The sequence below is a fragment of the Camelina sativa genome, chromosome 8 (assembly GCF_000633955.1).
Source record: "Camelina sativa cultivar DH55 chromosome 8, Cs, whole genome shotgun sequence".
In the NCBI taxonomy this organism is placed as follows: Eukaryota; Viridiplantae; Streptophyta; class Magnoliopsida; order Brassicales; family Brassicaceae; genus Camelina; species Camelina sativa.
This window is the reverse complement of record NC_025692.1, coordinates 8,816,547-8,830,285: the sequence shown is the minus strand read 5'-3', so window position 1 is coordinate 8,830,285 and position 13,739 is coordinate 8,816,547. Positions and strand designations below refer to the sequence as shown.

Here is a 13,739-nt window from a genome sequence, read left to right as displayed (position 1 = left end):
AAAAAAAAAAAAAAAAAAAAAAAAAGAATTACACAAGACTAATTATCCCCTGTCTTGTGTCTTGTTATAGATAATAATCTATTTTTGGTAATATATATAACATCTTAGGTTCCGATTCCGGATAAGAACTTCTACGCATCGACAAGCACTCGGCAGCTGATGGTAATGCCGAGCACTGCGCAGCGCTCTACGAGGATTGTCTGAAGAATCTGGTGAAGGAAAAGATCATCCTAATATCCAAAAAGACAGGGTACCCTGAGTTCGATCTACAACTTCTAGAGATGGGTCCTGATGGTCACATGGCGTCTCTCTTCCCGAACTATCCTCAGATCAATGAGAAGCAGAAATGGGTCACTCACATTACCGACTCTCCAAAACCACCACCAAAGAGAATCACATTCACTTTACCTGTCATTAACTCTGCTTTGTACAATCTTATGGCCATTTGTGACAAACCACAGGCCAAATCCGTGGCTGAGATTATGAAGCATAACAACGTCTCCTTACCTTCTGCTCATCTTAGTGCACAAGTCGAAAATGTTTGGTACCTTGACCAAGCAGCTGCCTCCGAGCTCTAGAGAGCTCAAACACATTAACAACGGTGTTTTTTATTTTATTTTTAGTCTCTTGCGTATTGCATGTTTAATAACCGGCTAACGCATCCTCCGTACCAAATGTGTTTCTTGTAGTTGTGTGCGAGTCACTAGCTATGACTATAGGTTATAATAATAACAATAATTGCTTATATTATGCCGAGGACAGACGAACAAAACAAATATACCCTTCAAAGTATGATGAGTAGGTGATAACGTATAACCAAACAAATACTTTTGATCTGGACCAATTACTATCATTCTTCCAATATTCCATGCATGTAGATTTTAAATCTTGAAACTTCTTAATTTAATTAAGGGATGGAACTTTAGCTCATTTCTGGTGTTGGTGAAAAAAAAACATTATGTGGATGCAAAATCCCGAAGATCATCTACAAACAAATGAACAATCATTTTTGTTTTAAATAGTTTCATGGCGAACTAATAATGACATAACAACAAAGTGTTCGAACTTTTCCGTAAGAGCTAGAAAAACCATAACCAAAGTCCTTGTAATTGGAGTAATCGAAACAAATATTAAACGTTAGAATGAATCCCAAACCAACCTTAAATAAACACTACGTACATTTTAAACTAAAACTAACTTATAATAGAAAATAATTATAATACCAAAAGAGAAAACAGGTAAATTTATTACCTTCTAGGGCTTTGTTTTCTGTTTTCAGGTGATCAGATGGATTTGCTCAATGTTTTTTCAACTATGAATCAAAAGAGAGAAAAAGTAGATTGAGATTTTAAATATGGTTGTTGAACAATTAAGAAAAGAGAGCCCATTCTTCAAGAGACTGGTAGTTTCTGCTCAAGTATCTTCTGTCGTAGTCAATAAACTATATACATTATTGCTTTAATTTTAGTCTAGGATAGAGTTGTTCATTGTAGACTTGTAGTCATGTTCTTGCGTGTTGGAGATAAATTTGTCCATTGAGCTAAATTTTCAAAGAAACAAAATAAATATCAAAATAAGTGTACTCCTAATTTTCCTGCCTAAGAGTGTAGATATGTCGAACCATGTGAAAGCAAGCTATGCATGCATGGAATATTGGAGACAAAATAATATTCCACTTGTAAACTTTATTTAGTGGATCATCTGATCTACCTCCTGGAGATACTAATTAATTTATCAAAGTAATCAAAGAAAGACGACATTCCAACGACGATTCTGAACAGCTAGCTTACATATTATGTAATTTGGTTGTTAGGTTTTTGCTTGAATTACTCTTGAAGAAAATTTGGTTTGGTTTGGTTTGAAAATACTCTTGAGGGCGCTTCTAAAAATCAAAACATGCACAAAAATATTTTTACTTGATTTGATTCAAGAAATTTGTAGCCAAGTAGAAAAGTGCCAAAATCATAGGATGTATGTATTTTTAGGTTCTACATGGTTTAGTTTCATTAATGTACGGTACGTTAACGACGGAGTATACCAAAAATGACAATGCATTTTTGTTTTATACGTTGTAGGCTTGTAGCACTATGGTTTATGTACACATTAATTTCAGAGACATATCATCGATCAAGTTGGTGTTTTTAGACTATGATCAATATTTCTTTCCTCCTCGATGATCTATCTCTGTAGTGAGATATCAAATTAATAAGAGACCATGTTATATGTTTCGATGCGATCTAATTAACAAAAAAAAAAAACAAATAAAACAAGGTAATAGAAAATACTCCTTTCAAAAAAGCTCGTTTACTAATAGAAAACATGCATTAATACATGTAAGTAAATTAAACTAAAAAAGTAATACATGTTTATCCTAATTGTACACGTTCATCACCACATTGTCAAGAGTCAACACCACTTGTTCCTTCTTCTTTCTTTGGTCAACTCACCACTTGTTTTTTCTTCTTTAAATATCACATCTCATCTTTGATCAGATTCTCTTAACAGAGAACCATAATGGCATCTGTTTTGGGAGAAAAGGAGAGGAAGAAGATTGTGTTTCCCTCAAAGAATGAATTATCGGAGGCTATGGCCAAGTACACGGCCAATCTCTCGGCTAAGTTCTGCAAGGAGAGAGGCTATTTCACCCTTGTTCTTTCCGGTGGTGACCTCATCTCTTGGCTCAGGTTATATAAGAAAATATATATTTTTTTTATTATTATTTTATATTACTAAATCTCTGAATCTTGTGAATTTAATTTATAATCTGATTATATTTTATTAAAATCCAGTGTTAATTAATTAGTTAACTTAATTTTTGCAGTGAATTGTTGAAACCAGTGTACCAAGAAAGCATCGAATGGTCAAAGTGGCACATTTTCTGGGTGGACGAGAGAGTTGTTCCATTGGACCATAAGGACAGCAACTACAAACTCGCCTTTGATGGGTTTCTCTCCAAGGTCCGTATCTTTCTTTGTGATCACCTCAAACACAAGTTATATCAAACTATTTATTAGATGCCTTAAGACAAATCTTGTATCAAACAAATATACACCTATATGTTAGTAAAAAAACAATTGTCATCAATTAAAATGATGATGTCATTTATTCTTGTGTAGGTCTCTCTTCTCAACTTCAATATGATTTTTTTTTCAATAGACTGTCTTGTTAGATGTACAAATAATTCACTCTCTACGTATAGGTACCGATTCCAATTGCGAACATATATGCAATTGACCAAGACTGTGCAGCCCTCGGTGATGCCAAAGGCGCAGCATTACTCTACGAGAAATGCATCAAAAGACTAGTGAATCGAAACATCATCCGGACATACAAATCCTCTGGCTTCCCTCAGTTCGACCTCCAGCTCCTAGGAATGGGTCCAGACGGTCACATGGCGTCTTTGTTCCCGGGGCACTATCAGATCAAGGAGAAGGCAAACTTGGTAACTTACATCACCGATTCCCCAAAACCGCCACCGAAGAGAATCACCTTCACTTTACCTGTCATTAACTGCACTTCCTACAACCTCATGGCCGTCTGTGATGAGGCTCAGGCCGATGCCGTCGCTAAGGTCTTCGAAGATAACTTTGACTTGCCTTCAACTTGGCTCACAGCTGACGTAGAAGCCATATGGTTTCTTGACCAAGCCGCTGCCTCTAAGATCCCTAAAGGACATTGATCAGCTCTATCTTTTTTTATTTGTATCGTATGTCTAATAAAAGTTGTGTTTCTCGAATGTTACTACTACATTAAACTTCAAAAACTTAAAACATGGTTGGTTAGTTTGGGGTTTGGTCGGAGAATTGGCTCTTTAATCCACGAAGTCAAAGTTGCTCACTTTCACTATAAAGTCGCGACCTTTATTTATTTGTTTACAGTGGCTACTTCTTCTTCTTGTTCCCTTCGCTCGATTCTATTCTCATCGTCCACCAGCCTCCTCCGTTCTAATTATTCTCTCCCCAAGAATCACCTCACTTGCTCTCCTCCTCCTTCTTCTACTGCGTCTCGTTTTGAATCCTTCTCTGTTTCATCGATCGGAACTGGATCTACTAGCCGGAGACTATCTCATACTCGGAGAAAGGTACTGGAGGTGAGAAGCATGGCTACGACGGCGGAGGAGAAGAAGAAAAGAGTTGAGATTTATGATCTCGAGGAGAATTTGGCGGTTGATTTGGCTAAATTCACAGCTGATCTCTCCGATAAGTTTTGTAAAGAGAGAGGCGCTTTCACTGTCGTTGTCTCTGGTGGCTCTCTCATCAAATCGCTCCGGTGTGTGTTCTTTTATCTTTCTTTCGATTTGAAAACCATGATAATTTTTTTTTTGGCTTGTGAAGATTTTGATTTGGGATTTAGGGTGTTGTAAAGTCTTTAACTTTTAGGGTTTAAACATCTGCAAATTTGGATTTGAAATGGGGCTTGTGAATGGGATTCAAAGTAACTAGGTTTTGTTTGATCTCAATCTCATGGATGCTACTATGAATGCTCGATTAACGATCCTAATGTTTTTACCAAATGTTTATTTTGTATTGTTTGAAGATGATGTATGACTGTTCTTGATTTGTTTTGCAATCTTTGATTCTCTTAGTTTTCTGTTGAGTTCTGTTTCTATTCAATTCATGAACTTAAACTACTGTATGGAGATCTACTTCTTTAGCAGTTATGGCTGATTAAGAACATAGCATTTTTCATATTTTTGACTTGCTTTCTTGATAATGTTTGTTATATCTAATGAGAATGCTTTGCTCAAACTTTGCAGGAAGCTAGTTGAATCTCCTTATGCTGATTCCATCGATTGGGCGAGGTGGCATTTCTTTTGGGTTGACGAGAGGGTTGTGCCAAAGGATCACGACGACAGCAACTACAAGCTAGCTTATGATGGTTTTCTATCCAAGGTATTTGGAACATTCTCTGTCCCCTTCATTGTTGGTCTCACATGTTCATTAAAGGTTTCTCGATACATCCTTATAAATCGCAGAGTTATCTTCATTTCTTTTCTCTATTGAATTGCTATAGTGGTGGTTGAGACTCAGTGTGTATCGAGTGCACGATGAATCACATAACTCTTGATTCAAACGCTTTAAATGACTGAAACAAATGATTATAGTAACTTTTTTCAGTGAACTGATGATAAGAGCTCTTCAGGTTCCAATTCCAGCTGGAAACGTATATGCAATCAACGAATCACTATCTGCCGAGGCTGCAGCGGATGATTACGAGACCTGTCTCAAACATTTGGTGAAGACTAATATCCTCGGCGTATCTGAAACAACCGGCTTCCCCAAATTTGATCTCATGCTTCTCGGTATGGGACCTGATGGCCACGTAGCATCCTTATTCCCTGGACATGGTCTCTGCAACGAGAACAAGAAATGGGTAGTTTCAATCACCGATTCTCCAAAACCGCCGTCTGAAAGAATCACCTTCACGTTCCCGGTCATCAACTCCTCTGCACATGTAGCTCTAGTCGTTTGCGGTTCTGGCAAAGCTGAAGCTGTGCAGGCAGCTCTGAAGAAGACTGGGACTGTCCCACCTGCGGGTTCTGTTTCTGCTGAAGAGGAGCTGGTTTGGTTTCTTGATAAACCAGCATCTTCCAAGCTCTAAGTCGCAATGTTTTTCCATTTCATTTCGCTTACCAATGTGACTACTCCTCCAGTTTGGTTTTTTTGGATTGTTAGGTCGAGTGGTTTAACTCGCGGACTCTCTCCATTTGGGAAGAGATTGTTGTAATAAAAGCGTACTTTGACATGAGAAATAATGAATCAAATCAAAATATATCAGAACCAACATTCTCTATCCAATGGTTGTTTTGAGACCGTTGAGTCATTTTGACTTTAAAGTTGAGTTGTTGTAGCCGAGATATGAGTGTTTTAAAACAAGATGGTAGTTGTGGACCTTGTGGTGAGTGAGTAAGATATATATTTCCTAAAATTGAAGCACGTTGGCATTAAAAGAGATGAGATTCTGGTTCATCTGAATGTAGGAATATTATAAATGGTATGAGATTTTGAATGTTGATGAAAAAGACTTATAGTTGGAAACATATATAGGTGTAGATCAACATATTTACTAAGAAATTTAATTTAGTTTGACTATAATTTGTAAACAATAAAACCAAATTAAATTTCTTAGTAAATCTATGATTAAAGAGGAAAGAAATTTAATTTAGTTTGACTGTGACTGTGAATATATATGATTAAAGAGGAAAGGAATAAATAAAGAAAAGTAAAAGGACTAAATGTGTAATAAAAATTGAGTATTTCTTTCCCTCTACGGAGTGGTGGTGGTGGTGGTGGTAACGAACTTTGTATATATAAAAAAGCCAAAGGAATAGGCTTTAAGGCCTTCCAACATTGATTGAGTATTGACCTTCTCTTTACTCCCCTCATTTTGACTTCCCCCTCTCTTTCAGATTCTAGAGAGAGAGAGAGAGGAGAGAACATAAAGAAAATAAAAATCCAAACTTTATAACAGAGAAGGAGGCGGAAGCTAGTTCTTCTTCTTCAACGACGCGGCTAACACGGAGGAGGAGGAGGAGGTCTTATGGTTTTCACCGGAGTTTTTGGGATCAAATCTGTTGCCGATTCGTACGGGACATTCACCTTTTAAATTGGGGGAAGAGGCGAGTTTGGATTCGAGTTTTGGCTTATAGATGAAAGCTCTTAGAAGAATTCAAACGAAGTCTTCGTTTCCTATTCCTTCTTCTCCATCATCTCCGTGGACCCATTTGCGTTCTGCTTTCGTCCTTGTTACTTCTTCTTCTTCTTCTCCTGCTTCTTGTTCTTCTTCTTCTGATCCGTGAGTCTCCTTTTCATCTCTCTCTCTCTCTCTATATATATATATCTATCATTCTGAGTTTATAGATGGTTGATTTGATTGGGAATGTGTTTCTTTGAATCCTGAGATTTTTGTTAGTTCTTTCGCAGTGGTTTAGATGATACTTTTGATTGCTTCTTGATAGATAAAAGAATCTTATCTACAATTTAGTACATTGCTTCTAAGTGTTGTTGTCTTTATTACAGGATCAATGGTTGGATTTGTTTTTTGTTTTTTTTTTACTTTTGTCCTAATGAACCATTCAGTTATTTTCCACATATAGGATCTCAACACTATCTTGCTCCTTATCTAGGTTTGTGAGGTTTTGAAAGTGTAGTGTTGTGCTATTGAGGTTCCATGGTTTATCTTGTATAAGAACAAGAAGGCATTTTTCTGAAACTATTTCACTTTCTGTTTCCAGGCATCGACTCAAATCGCCCTGGTCTCGAAGAAAACGAAAGAAACCTCTCACACTTCGCCGGTGGAAAAAACTTTTCACCCCTGACGGTAGACTTCGGAATGGGGGAGTAGATCTGTTGAAGAAAGTCCGGAGTAGAGTGAGTCAAAGCTTTGACAGCATTGTGAAGTTTGTCAGTGATTTACAAATGTTTTGGAGTTATTCATTCTCTTATATCTTCTTGTAGGGCATTGATCCTAGCATTCGGTCTCAAGTGTGGCCGTTCCTTCTTGGAGTGTAAGTATATATATATATTCAAACTCTATTAGTTGTAGCACTTGTGGTAGTTGATTTGTTTATACTCTACTGTGTTGCTTGTGATGTGTTGAAATCAAAGGACATTGTCTGGTTATAACGTGAAATTTGGGTGGCAAATATTGTACATTTTGACTGATTTGTTAAGAAAGCATCATCACTTATGTCACGACGACACACTTATATATACTCACAGAACCATTTTGTTCTTGCTTCATATCCCTCACCATGGTTTATTTTCTTCTCTACAAAACAGGTGTGATTTGAATAGTTCCGAAGAAGAGAGAGGTGCTACAAGAACTTGGAGAAGGTGAGAAACAGATGACTCATCGTTGGAAGATCTTTTTATAATCTTTTGTTAATTTTTGACTTGATTGCTTAACCTTACTACAATTGCAGAAAAGTGTATAAGAGACTACGCAGGCAGTGCAAAAGGCTACAAAGACAAAACAGTGGGACTTTTAAGTTAAACAAGATCAATAAAACGACTCAAGATGGGCGTGATAGTTGTTGGTCTCTGGCGCAAGACTCTGACAGTTCATGTTCTGATGATGATGCATGCAGCGACCACAAGTCTCTCTCTAGCGACCAAGAAAATAGGGAAAATAATGGTTACATGAGTGATGTCTCATGTAAGCTTGACAGAGACTATACTGGTTCGAGACAACTGAATTCTGAGTCCTCAGACTCAGATTCTTCAGATGAGAGTGATTCTGTTCAGCTCGTTCCTTCTTCTGAAGGGAAGGATGCAAATCATACTTCTTCATCCAGCGTATATATTTCTCGTACCAAAGAGGATTTTGTGACTTGGCAGCGTATCATCCGGCTTGACGCTCTTCGTGCAGATACAGAGTGGACTCCATATTCCTCATCCCAAGCTATGATATCAGAGAATAGGGCACGTCGAGCTGCTGACGCAGTTGTCTTAAAGGATTACAATCATTTGGAACCTTCAAAAATATTTCACGCTGCACGGCTTGTTGCTGTTCTTGAAGCCTATGCTTTATATGACCCTGAAATTGGATATTGCCAAGGAATGAGTGATGTCCTCTCCCCTATACTCTCTGTCATACCTGATGACTACGAGGCATTTTGGTGTTTTGTTGGGTTCATGAAGAAGGCTCGTCAGAATTTCAGACTTGATGAGGTTGGGATCACAAGGCAACTGAACGTAGTCTCAAAGATTATCAAATCCAAAGACTCACAGCTTTACAAGCATCTTGAGAAAGTCAAGGCAGAAGACTGTTTCTTTGTTTATAGAATGGTTCTTGTGATGTTTAGAAGAGAGCTGACTCTGGACCAAGCGCTGTATCTTTGGGAAGTGATTTGGGCAGACCAAGCTGCAATAAGAGCTGGGATGGGGAAATCTTCCTGGAGTCGTCGCATAAAGCATCGAGCCCCTCCCACAGACGATTTGTTGCTATATGCAGTAGCGGCTTCAGTGCTGCAGAGGAGGAAACTCATCATAGAAAAGTACAGTAGCATGGAGGAGATTCTCCGGGAGTGCCACAATATGGTAGGGAAACTAGACGTGTGGAAGCTCTTAGACGATGCACATGACCTTATTGCTACCCTCCATACCAAGATTGAACACTCCATCCCATAATCCTTTACCCTGTGTACTGGCTTATCACTCCTTGGTGCTTGGGACGCAACTGTGATATACTTGTTCATAGCAAGCCGTAACAGAATAGACTCAGAGATTTGATTTACCGCTATGGAGCTATCTAAATCCATGTTTAACATATCAAGGCCAGAATCAATGTACTCATGATTTGTGTGGTGTGTTGTGAAACTTTCAGAGGTGGGTTTCTCTGCCTCCATTTTCAGTTTTGTATATGAAACAATTTTTTTTGTGCCGGGAAAGAGAATCTTCCGCCGGTAAAAGAATAAAGCAACTCTCTCATTCTGTTCATTCTTATTCAAAAATTATTAATATATTGTATAAGACATATCTATATATGAGGTTTAGTTCCTCTTTTAACTGTCTACTCCTAATCTAACCACATCTAGTATACATTCCTCCGGCAATGAGTTCGGGTTTTTGTCTGTAAAATCTCAGATGCCTTAATGAGCTGCAGTGAAGTTCATACACATAGGTGGTTTAACCTTAGCCAGAGCAAGCAAAGAAGAAGGCAGAATCCAGAGACCATCACCACATATCAAACCTGATGCAACAGCCGGAACCATCACATCTGCCTTCTTACGGTTCACCTTATTCCAAACATATACCACTAAGCTCCCAATACACATATCGATTGCGAAGGACCCACTCACCAGGAACGGTACAGCCATTACCATAGGGAGTGGGATCCATTTCCCTGGCCTCTCTGGCAAGAAGTCTCTTGCCAGGTTGGCAACAACCGCAAATGCAAAGAACCCATAGCAAAGCTCCAAGCAATGGTCGGGGAGAGCCGAGAGACCTTGAACACCGAGGATTGCCATGTTTCTGTATATGATAGCATAAGGAGCCTTGTACTCACCGTCCGGGTTTCCAACGTCAAAGGCCTTGTAGAAGAGAAAGAAGGTAAGCGGCGCAACCACACAACCTATGGCTGTCCCGATGGCTTGCGCAACAAGAATCGAGCGTGGCGAGGTTTGCGTTAGATGTCCTGTCTTGAAATCGTGCATCAGGTCAGCCGAGACAGAGACGATTGATTTGATGAGACCACAAGCAACCATTCCAGCCACCACGCCGTCGTGTTTTCCAGCTAATGCCGCCATCACAAAGAGTGCCGCTTTACCGTAGTTGTAAGCCATGTTCATATCAGTTAAGCCAGCCCCATAGGCGTTACAGAAGCTGAGAGACGGCGCTAGAAGGTAAGCTACGAGAACGAAGTACCATTTCAACTGAGGGAACATCAGAAGGATCGCAATGATGGAGACAGTGGAGAAGAATAAGTATCCAGCACAAGCCATCCATAGTGGAATACTCTCTCGAACGAATACTTCATTCTCTCGTTTCAGGTTATCAGATTCTTTTGTACCATCATCTTCTGGAACTTCTACCGTTGCAACTGCAATCAATATAGGTTATATATACTTTTAACATTGATTCAAATACAAAACAGAGTTAGGTAGGATCTTTCCACAGTTAAACTTACATGTGTTGACGCTGTTGGTTTTTGAGAGTCTAGAGTGAAAGCTTCTCCCAGTGAAGAAAAGTATCTTGAGAAAGTTATATAGCCCATCTCCTAATATCAATGCAATGCATATAAACACCTGATAACAACAACACAAACCCAAAACTTATCGAATCTTTTCGCTACCATAGCTGGCAAAATGTGAGATATATATAAAACTAGTATGAAATGAGACCTTATAGCCATTTAAGCTCTTCATGCTACTCTCTGGCAATGTTGCAGGGAACCATTCACCTTTAAGCTGGGCTATGAGAGGCCACATTATTCCCCACGAAAGGATCGCTCCAAAGAGCAACGATAGATTCACCAAATGAGAACAGATCATCCCAGCTCCAACATATGTCATACTAAAGTCAAAGAAGAATCTATATCCCCCAAAGAGATTCAATCAAACTTGTTTAAACCAACGTCTCAAAAAGGTTATAACAAAAACAGAGGAAACTCACGATTTTTTCCAAGCTTGTAAACCAAATGTAGGGAACTGAGAGAAGCCACATCCGTCACCACCTGAATAGAACCATCCAAAGAATGCCCAAAAGAAACTCAATCCAAACGAATTAACAAACCCACGAATCTGTTTCCTGTATCAAAAACGACTAAGACATCAATATACATATCCAATCCAATCCATGAACAAGTAAAGAAAAATCCAAACATACTTGGCTGTCTTGTCTCCTTTGTTAGTATGAAATCCATTTATAAGAACAGCTGTTGCTGTTCCACTCGGATACGTTAGCTTGTAGTCTATAATCATCACCTGTGTTATTCACATCATTTCATCCTCAGTAAATCACACCATTGAAATCAAAATTTTACTCTGTTTCATAATTTTCTAAAAATCATTACCTTACGAAGAGGGACTAATGCAACTAGTCCAATGAAGCTCGTAACAAAGAGGAAGGAAGTCATCCATCCAACACCAGGCTCTTTTATACCACGAGGATTGTTTCCTTCGGTGTTTACTCCCGTAAGCTCATACGTTCGTCTATTTAAACCAAGCAGGTACGATGCGAACCCACCTGGGATATATGGAAACTTATTTACGTCACATTCGATTCCAATATGTGCAAAAACTCTTATTGTGTGTGTGTGTGTGAATTATACCTGCAAGGGAGATGCTGTAACATGCAACGGCACAAGTCTGAGCAATAGTGTTCTCTTGACGTGTGAAAGGAGTAGTAACGATTCCTGCTTTTTGGAGAACTTTGGTTCAAGATTTGAGAAAGACAAAAGCTAATAAAGCTGATGAGATGTTGAGATTCGGGACGAGTCCTGTCGTTAGGTTCAGCTTCAGACAGATCACGCTGTAGACAATCCCTATCAATAAACTCGCGACGATGGATCGAACCGTGATCTGTTTCCTCCATGGCGGTGGCTTTCTTGAATCTATTGATACGTCTTCTTGAAATTGACTCTGTTCNCACGAATCTGTTTCCTGTATCAAAAACGACTAAGACATCAATATACATATCCAATCCAATCCATGAACAAGTAAAGAAAAATCCAAACATACTTGGCTGTCTTGTCTCCTTTGTTAGTATGAAATCCATTTATAAGAACAGCTGTTGCTGTTCCACTCGGATACGTTAGCTTGTAGTCTATAATCATCACCTGTGTTATTCACATCATTTCATCCTCAGTAAATCACACCATTGAAATCAAAATTTTACTCTGTTTCATAATTTTCTAAAAATCATTACCTTACGAAGAGGGACTAATGCAACTAGTCCAATGAAGCTCGTAACAAAGAGGAAGGAAGTCATCCATCCAACACCAGGCTCTTTTATACCACGAGGATTGTTTCCTTCGGTGTTTACTCCCGTAAGCTCATACGTTCGTCTATTTAAACCAAGCAGGTACGATGCGAACCCACCTGGGATATATGGAAACTTATTTACGTCACATTCGATTCCAATATGTGCAAAAACTCTTATTGTGTGTGTGTGTGTGAATTATACCTGCAAGGGAGATGCTGTAACATGCAACGGCACAAGTCTGAGCAATAGTGTTCTCTTGACGTGTGAAAGGAGTAGTAACGATTCCTGCTTTTTGGAGAACTTTGGTTCAAGATTTGAGAAAGACAAAAGCTAATAAAGCTGATGAGATGTTGAGATTCGGGACGAGTCCTGTCGTTAGGTTCAGCTTCAGACAGATCACGCTGTAGACAATCCCTATCAACAAACTCGCGACGATGGATCGAACCGTGATCTGTTTCCTCCATGGCGGTGGCTTTCTTGAATCTATTGATACGTCTTCTTGAAATTGACTCTGTTCTCTCTCAACCCTCTCGTTTTCCATTGAATAACACGAATCTGAAAATAACCTAAATCTGATTATTGGTTGCTTCTTTTACAAGGAAATAAGGTTTTGATCCGTCCGGCGATTGGTGGAAAATATGCGAATCTCGTCGAGAATCGAATGATTCGTAGAGTCAAGATCGAAGAAGAAGAAGAAGGAAGAAGAAGAAGAGAAGATCGCATATTAGAGATGTTGAATTGAGAAATTTTTTATAGAAGAGAAATGAATGAAGAGAGAGAGAGAGAGAGAGAGAGAGAGAAAGTGTACTGCAAAGAAGTACAAATTAGGGTTTCTATATTTATTATGGAAGTACAGATTTTGTAATTCAGATTCAAAGTTTCTTAAAAAACAAAACCAAATATTGTACTATGAAAGGAACACGCGTTTTGCAGTTAAAAGACAGAGCGGGAGATACATACAAGGTTGTTGGTCTGAAAACTCACTAACCCTGCATTTTTTTTGTTTTTGTTTTTTTAATTTTATGTAAAAAAAGAAAAGAATAAAAGAATAAGAAGAGATGGTGGTAGTACAACAAATCTTGTAAAAGTTGGTTTTAGTTTTGTTATATAAAAATAGGAAAAAAATTGGAGTCCCTTGAAAGTGTCGCCAAGTGTTGTCACAAAGAGCACTGACTTTTTTGAAAAGATTGGGTTGGGTTGGGTTGCGTTAGGTGGTGTTGCATATGTTTGACTTCTTACTTCAGGTTACTACTACCTGATGTCCTGATATGTCCCTCCTAATGTTGATGTGTTGTCAGCTTCTATTCCCATCTA

The 13,739-nt window shown here is 38.6% G+C and overlaps 4 protein-coding genes and 1 pseudogene across 4 annotated transcripts in view; 4 read left to right on the top strand and 1 right to left on the bottom strand.

Moving 5' to 3' along the window:
- The window catches only part of LOC104709341 (probable 6-phosphogluconolactonase 3), a 5,562-nt gene extending 4,984 nt beyond the window's left edge, over nucleotides 1-578 (top strand). Inside the window, exon 2 of the mRNA XM_019228701.1 lies at nucleotides 157-578. Within this exon, the coding sequence (XP_019084246.1) occupies nucleotides 157-578 (422 nt within the window). The remainder of the gene's footprint in view (nucleotides 1-156) is intronic.
- On the top strand, nucleotides 2,489-3,726 carry LOC104706756 (probable 6-phosphogluconolactonase 4). The gene is made up of 3 exons (XM_010422968.2): nucleotides 2,489-2,684; nucleotides 2,822-2,957; nucleotides 3,200-3,726. The coding sequence occupies exons 1-3, from the start codon at nucleotides 2,515-2,517 to the stop codon at nucleotides 3,677-3,679; spliced, it is 786 nt and encodes a 261-aa protein (XP_010421270.1). The 5' UTR covers nucleotides 2,489-2,514; the 3' UTR covers nucleotides 3,680-3,726.
- LOC104709340 (probable 6-phosphogluconolactonase 5, chloroplastic) lies at nucleotides 3,680-5,793 on the top strand (the record flags this gene model as incomplete). The annotated part of the gene is made up of 3 exons (XM_010425970.2): nucleotides 3,680-4,269; nucleotides 4,757-4,892; nucleotides 5,143-5,793. Coding segments are annotated over 3 exons (1,185 nt in total), but the record flags the coding sequence as incomplete, so codon positions are not given.
- On the top strand, nucleotides 6,367-9,440 carry LOC104706753 (TBC1 domain family member 15-like). Its single transcript, XM_010422967.1, has 5 exons — nucleotides 6,367-6,795; nucleotides 7,235-7,370; nucleotides 7,458-7,507; nucleotides 7,782-7,835; nucleotides 7,925-9,440. Exons 1-5 carry the CDS (start codon nucleotides 6,650-6,652, stop codon nucleotides 9,129-9,131), a joined length of 1,593 nt encoding a protein of 530 aa, XP_010421269.1. The 5' UTR covers nucleotides 6,367-6,649; the 3' UTR covers nucleotides 9,132-9,440.
- Nucleotides 9,416-13,347, bottom strand: LOC104706755 (annotated as a pseudogene).